At 44.9% G+C, this 7,271-nt stretch overlaps 1 protein-coding gene across 1 annotated transcript in view; it reads right to left on the bottom strand.

Moving 5' to 3' along the window:
• Nucleotides 1-504: 504 nt before the first annotated feature.
• The window catches only part of DELE1 (DAP3 binding cell death enhancer 1), a gene marked incomplete at both ends in the record, with an annotated part of 11,666 nt that continues 4,899 nt past the window's right edge, over nt 505-7,271 (bottom strand). Inside the window, 5 exons of the mRNA XM_029083623.1 lie at nt 505-597; nt 1,516-1,674; nt 2,434-2,576; nt 3,288-3,381; nt 5,000-5,055. Of these exons, the coding sequence (XP_028939456.1) occupies nt 505-597; nt 1,516-1,674; nt 2,434-2,576; nt 3,288-3,381; nt 5,000-5,055 (545 nt within the window). The remainder of the gene's footprint in view (nt 598-1,515; nt 1,675-2,433; nt 2,577-3,287; nt 3,382-4,999; nt 5,056-7,271) is intronic.

Raw genomic sequence — 7,271 nt, 5'->3', positions numbered from 1 at the left:
CGTGAGGATAAACTCCAACAACGGGGGAAGGCTGAATGGGAATTCAAGTATTTAAGTATGTTAAAAGTCCCTGCAAAGAAACAGAAGTAGTCTTTTCATCCTCTCTATAGAAGGCAAGAAATAATGGGTCAATTTTGAAGAACAAATTCAAGACAGACACAACAAACTTCTCAAAATGATACAGCAGTGAAAGAGTTTGACTGAAGAGGGTGTAGATGTTCCATAACAGGAAACTTGTAAAATTATGCTAGATGAATATAAGCACTGTTGCTGTAAGGATTACTCCAACCCAACAGGGCTGTTTCTACGTTCATGTTCTGCAGGGTCTGTGCCACAGGGCCTGTTTCCTCTCCAAGATGCACTAAGACTCCACTCTGTCCTTTCAGGCTGTGCAGTAAAATCCCAACACTTGCTCCTGTTTCCAAGAAGCCCTGAAATCTGCCACCTGTAATGTGCAATGATCCTAAATGGAGAACAATCACGGCTTGCAAAGGGATTACTTACGCCACTCTTTGCTGCCAGCAGCAGGTACTTCAGACCTCTCTTTTCTTTAGGTTGCAGCCCCCTCAGGTAGAACACTCCAAGATAAGCCTGTGCCTGCAACAAAACCACACTGTACAATCAGCCAGGATTTTCCCCCTTAATTACTCCAGTTCTTTTACTGATTTTGTAAGTTGCTCAAATGACAGGTTTACTGTGGCAAGGCAAGTGTGCAAAGTACCCTGCTTGCTCCAGCACCTGTTGAGAGAAGGGGGGGCCTGTCCTAGGAAAAATCAGTCTGATATGGTAAACAAGAAAAATCACATTTGATCTCTAGAACTCCACTATACGTGCAATTAACACCACCATACTAACACTGTAAGATCCAGAGTATCGTTTCAAACTGCACTGTGGAAGTCAGAGCCAGAGAACGGCTCCTACTTGTCTGTAAGATACAGCAGATGAACTTCCTGGAACAGCATGCTACATGAGATACAGTCACTGCCAGAATGACTGGCATTCTCAACACAAGATGGCACTCCTGAAGAGTGGGAAAGGAGGGGAGGGTACACACATCCACATGGATTAATTGTCTTGAAAATTCCCAGATACAACAGGAGGATCTGTTCTTACTTCAAACACCTCATGGAATTTCCTCCACCAAAGCAACCTGTACTCTCAGAATTGAGAGGAGATGAAACACAGAGCCACATTTTCAACTGTAGGTCAGTTTTCCTAAGCCAATGGTTTAATCTAAGAGACACATTAAAAAGCCCAACAGCAAAACAGATAACCAACACTGTTGATGCAGTGGGTACCTAGCTGCTTCTCATGTGCAGGCAGGACTGTCTCCCATAAACTGTAAGAAGTGTAAACATATAGGACGTTTTTTGCTTCCAGTCGCACAGATGTTGCTTTCCAGGATGTCTTGTGGTTCAAATCAGACAGGGTTCTCTGCTGTGGTTCAAATCAGACCCTTCAGACAGGGTTCTCTGCTGGCTCTCTCTTATGAGCTCCCAGGCTGTGGACACTCACCTCTGTAATCCCGGCCATTGCTGCTTGCTCCAGGAAAGTCACTGCCTTCTGATGTCTGTCCCATTCATTTTCAGGTCTGTGGCATAAGAGGTATCTCGCGTAGCGGTACTGTGCCATGGGGTGACAGTTGCTGGCTGCGTGGTAGTAATAAAAAGCTGCCTGGAACAAGGGAAACACACTTGTGTGATTCAGGTAATACATGCCCTTAAACATGACATGACTCCCCTCTGGCCAGGACAAGCTTAACCTCTCTGTCTAGATCTATCACAAGCTGCACACGCTTACCCCAGCAGCCCTCCCACACCTCTCCACTAAAGAACATGAGACTGTTTAAGGGAGACAGTGGACTGCGACTACATGAGCACCCTCTAACCACCCTGCCTTCTCAAGTCAAAACTCCCCGTGTTGACGGGGAAGGCACTGGGCCAACAATACCAAAGCTTACTCTGTGCCAAGGGGGATCTGCACAATTACTTGAAACAAGCCAGCTTTGCAGATCTTTCCAGCTACAGAAGATGCTAACTGCGACCAGCATGCACTAGGTGGCAGGCTGTAGTTAAGTTACCCAAACTGGATGGCTCGAGATGTAAAGAATCCCTCGGATATGCAGTGGTGTTTTAAATACAGTAACATGACAGGTTTCTCCTTGGTACTCTCCTGGGTGCTGGTGGCACATCCCGTGTACCTATGAGAAGACCTCAGAAGCTATGAGAAAGGGGATTTCAGGAGCACATCTCTGAGGGGATCTATGACACTGAAGCCAGCACTGCAAATCTGCAGTTTATATTACTTCCAGCATTTTCCAAGGAGACATCAGACTGTCACACCCATGCAAAAGGAGGAAAGCGCCTGTGCACCCAACAAAGACCACTCTCCTGGTTTGTGTCACACATCTACAACCTTACAAGTCACGGATACCTTTTCCAAGTCTTTTTTTGTGCCTCTGCCATGCTCGTAACACAGACCCACGTTGAACTGGGCTTTGCTGTAGCCTCGATCTGCTGCCAGTTTGAAGCAGGTATAGGCTATGCTGTAATGGCCTGCTCTCATACTTTCAATCCCTGAGAACAACACAATGTAAAAACAGGGGAAAAATAAATAGACAGAATGCAGCCTCAAATGCAGTAACGTTTCACACAGCTACTGGGCCTTCCTTGGTCCATGCCAAGTGCTCTGTTCCACTTCTAGCTAGCTCACCAACCAATTCACAGAACCAAAGCTTCCACAGAAAAAATGGCAATGCTGCTTTTCAGGAATTTTTCTAGTCTCATTGCAAAGACAGATCATGGGCTAACACAACGTATGGTTCGCAAAGAAGTGGCTCGTTTTTTTAGTGTTGCAACTAGTGGTGTATATAGGGCAGGGATTTCTTAGATCATTACATCTTCCTTCAGCTTTTCTTAGAGTTGCAATTCTGCAATTGCTTTTTCAGCTTGCCAGGAAGACTGAGATCTCAGACAATGAAAAAGAATACAAGGATATGACAGCTTGTGTGGCAAAAAAAGACAAAGATGGCTTAATTTCCAACTGCAGATGTCAGGACAACAGTACAGGCTTCAACCAAGCCTGGATTTAAATATGCTGATATAAATCAGGTGGCAGGATGGGACAAAAGGCAATAAATCTCTCAAAGTACAGTTGAAATTGCTGAAAGGAGGCTTCAGCTTGGGTATATGCCATCTCTGCCTTCACACAAGACCTGTAACAATTTGGAGGTCTTTCAAAAGAGAAATGTGTGGTTTAAGGACAAAACAAATCCAAGTCCACATTACCGAGGATATTCAATGCAATGGAAATGTCAATCCGGAAAATCTGCTGCAATTGGAAAGCAGCTTCCTCTAAATGCCCTCGCTGAGCTGGGTCACCCTGAGGAGTTAAAGAAAAAAGCTATTAAGACAGCAAAACCATACAAAACCATAGGAGATTCTTTCTTGGAAACTGAGCAGTGAGGCGCATTTTTTACTGTACTATAGTTATCAAGAGAATGACGTAATCTGCTGTTATGTGTCTACAAAAAAATCTCCCTGTCCTACACAGTCATCTAGCTAGGGAAGCTGTATGGACATTGCTTGCCCCCCCTCTGTCCAGAGAGCTTGCTGTAGCTTCTTGGACATCACCAGACCTTTCAGAATTTAGCAAATACCTGTTACCATTCATAACTGCCCCCCTTCAAAAGTAACGCTAGCCCTTGTTCATCCTCCCGCATCATGTCAACAGCACAAACAATCTCTGCAAAACATGCACTGACATATTTGTTTATGCTTTACAGAATTCAAGCTGAGCCCACGCTGTCAGCTTACTGAGCACTGCACATTCCTAATAAAATCCTGCACAGCAGAAACAATGTCTTTTCCTCCTCAGTAATGAACAGTATTTTTTACTTTATCACAGCTCTGGGAGGTGGGAGGCGGATTAGCCTGGCCTGCAGCTTTAGCTTCCCAGCTTGCGTACAAATTTAGTGCCATCGAGTGGCAGCACCGCACACTGCACACGAGCTGAGATGCCTCCGTGCTCGGGGAAGGCACGCAGCAGAAGTGCCCCTTGCTGCCACCCAACAGCTTTACTGCTCAGCCAGCACTCAAAGCTGCTCACAAGAGGACAAGACATGGACTGACTCCTCTCCTGAGACACTCCTGAGACCTGCCCCATGACCTACGAATGAGCTGGAGACTCTTCCTATGGGTCCTGCAGAAAACGGCACCTCCCAGGATGGGGAGCTCGATGCTCAGCCCCTCAGCAGATCAAGCAAATGCCTTTCTGGTGGGGGACCAGAGGCCACTTCCACATCAAAGAGAGGATCCCACTCTGTTAAATACTGAATTTATCTCCTCTCTGTACACAGTGTCCTTGAGGAATTGCTCAGCTGACTGATTTTTAAAATGGGGAATTGTCTGCACCTAAGACTGTGAATTGCAAGGAATTAGCAGGTTTAATCACAACAAGAACAATAATATAATTTACAGCCTTGTGACTCTCAAGCTGATCACCCTCTTCAAGCCCAAAGTGTCCTCCTCTCTATAACAGACAAGAGCCAGCCCCGATTTGCAGCTTCAGGAGGAGTGATACCACCTTCTCCAGTCATGGGTTGTCTGGTAAAAACCAAAATAGCAACAGCACGTAATCACCTAGAGAAAGATTGCATCAAAATGCAAATACACAAGAACAGACAAGCGCTACTGGATTTTTTGTTTGTTTGTTTTAGTTTTTTTCCCATTTTCTTTCAGTGCTTCTCTACTAGCACCACTGTTACACAGACACCTTAAAGGATGAGGATGCCGGTTTGTAGCTCCTGGAACTTTGCTCTGGCTAAAGCAGAGGGCAGCATATCACATCTTTTTTTCTCCTGGCCTCCAGCTATGCAGGGCAGAAAACAGTCTTGTGTGCGAGTGGATTGCTCAGGCTGTGCCTGGGGTCACACTGAGGTGTCTTCCTGAAGGGAAGAGGCCTCAGGTGAAGATGGAGGGTGCGAAAAATGAAAGCGTACCTTTGTACCATGGAGAACTGGCCCCAACCTGGAGCTCTCAGGGATTTGGAACTCCCCTACATTAAAAAAAAACAAAGAACAAATAAAGCAGGGTTAAGCAATGCTGTGTCTTCACCTCTTCCTCCTCTACTCATCTTCTCTACTCCACAGCTCTTTCCTGGAGGACTGATCGCCCACCCAGTCAGGGACATTAAGAACAGAAGGAACACTGACCAATCTGACCTTTGTATCAAAAGCAACCAAGTGCCACAAGACTGTAGTCCTGTAATCTGCAGCTGGCCAATGCACCTCCTCCAGAAAGGCCCCAGTCTTGGTCCAAACACACCAAAAGGTAGAGAATCTCCCGCTTCTTCCAGAAGTTTGTTCCAGCAACTTGTAAGCATTGCTTTAAAACTCTGTGCTTCATTTCAAACTAAAATACATCTGGTTTCTGCTCCCAGGCACTGGCTCTTCTAGGCTTTTTTTCCCGCTTTACTAAAAAGCTCATTCTCCTACTGAAAGTCCTGATACGACTAATCAACCCCTCTGGATTCTTTGTGATTCTAAACAGACCGCGCTGTTCATGTCTTTCAACCGAAGCACTTTTCTGCCCGAGTTGATTAATTTTATGACTTTTTGCCACTATTCCTGAATTTTCAACATTGTTATTGAAGTGCAGACCGTCTCACTAGTGTCATAGGAAGGGTAAAATTGCTTCCTTATTCAAATCCGTAAACGCCTCGTTTGCATGTATCAGAACTGTACTGCAATTCCCATTGCCCAGGGCAACACAGCGAGATCTCACGCTTAGGTGCTTGCCTCCCTAGCTCCTTTTCCAGATAATTTCATTCCAAGGTACAGTTCTGCTTCTGCAAGGGGATGATCAGATGTGCTATTCTGGCTGCACCGGATGCAGGCTTAGGTGGTCACTCTGGAGTACCCCATTTGCTCATTGCTGCCCTCTTAGATACACTGGCACAACCATGTGTTCAGCCACTATCTGACCAGTTTCAATTGGAATTATCTAGCAAAAAAATATACAGTAAAAGCTAAGCCACCTTGCTCTCAACAGAAGTACGCTGGAAGTGATTACACAGGCATTTACACCAGCTCCTCTAAGAGGATGGTGACCTCCAGCAAAGAGGACGAACAGGCGAGGGCTGACTGAGGCCAATTATTTTTAACCTGAATCACCATAATCACCCAGCAGGCACCTAACACCAGGTGCTGAAGCCTGGATGACATCAAGCCTGTGCTGCTAATGCAAGAAGTAGTCATGCCTTTCCCATGTCTCCCCGTCCCCCTCTCAAACTGTGTGGGTGCAGAGCAGGGAGCTAATATGAGTGAAAAAACAGTCCTTCTGGAAGCCAAGTTCCTTGATTCCTGGCACTATATGGCTACACAAGCATTTGTGCCAGCACAGCAGCAGGAACAAGTGTGCAACAGGCAGGATTGCTTCTTGCAGTGCCTGCACCATCTACAATGCACAGGAAGCCATGGCCTGTGTTCCAGCTGCAGCGTCATTATTGCCAGATAAACAATTCCCCTTTGGCTGTATTAAAATGTATTTTATCTGAACAAGCCCCACTCACCCAACAAGCAAGATTGCTATGGCAAACACAATTTCTATTCATTATATCATCAAAAGTAATATAATCTGTGAATTTATTAGTTGTGCTTTACATTTATTTTCACATCAAGCATAAAATTATCTGATCTTTCTCACCATAAGACTCTCTCTCTTGTTCAGGTATCTCCCTCATGATGTGATTTGTTTTTTTGCCATACATGCAACAGCAAATCTCATGAAAAAAAAATTGTCTGTATTAAAAATTCTTGCCACTATTTGTTTAAACAACATCAGCACATTCATGCTTTAAAGAAACTTTACATTTGGCATAGATGTCTACTCCTAAATCAGTCGCTTACTGAGGAAACATGCTGTAATTTGGACAAACAATTACCCCACGAAAAATAAACAGAAACTAATTCTGAATTTTATCAGCTCACAAAACTGTCTCATGCCCTTCTCCCACTGGAAATCCCTCCTCACCCAAATCCCAGTAATCTCCTCAGATCAGAGTTACCACTCCTAGACAGCATAAGGTTATTTGGAAGAAAACATAGGGACTGACGGATCCTGAGACCCAGTCCCTTCTCCTGAAGGACTAGATTAATGAATTCTCTCAGAACTCACCTTTGAGGCTGGGCAAGCCTCAAATCAAAATTCTTCATGGATATAATAATCTTTTAAGACTCGCCTGTTTCAGAGCAGCTGCCTCAATACCAGGCA

Source organism: Antrostomus carolinensis, unplaced genomic scaffold (assembly GCF_000700745.2).
Source record: "Antrostomus carolinensis isolate BGI_N321 unplaced genomic scaffold, ASM70074v2 scaffold56462, whole genome shotgun sequence".
NCBI classification, from domain to species: domain Eukaryota; kingdom Metazoa; phylum Chordata; class Aves; order Caprimulgiformes; family Caprimulgidae; genus Antrostomus; species Antrostomus carolinensis.
This window is presented reverse-complemented; position numbering and strand designations above follow the sequence as displayed.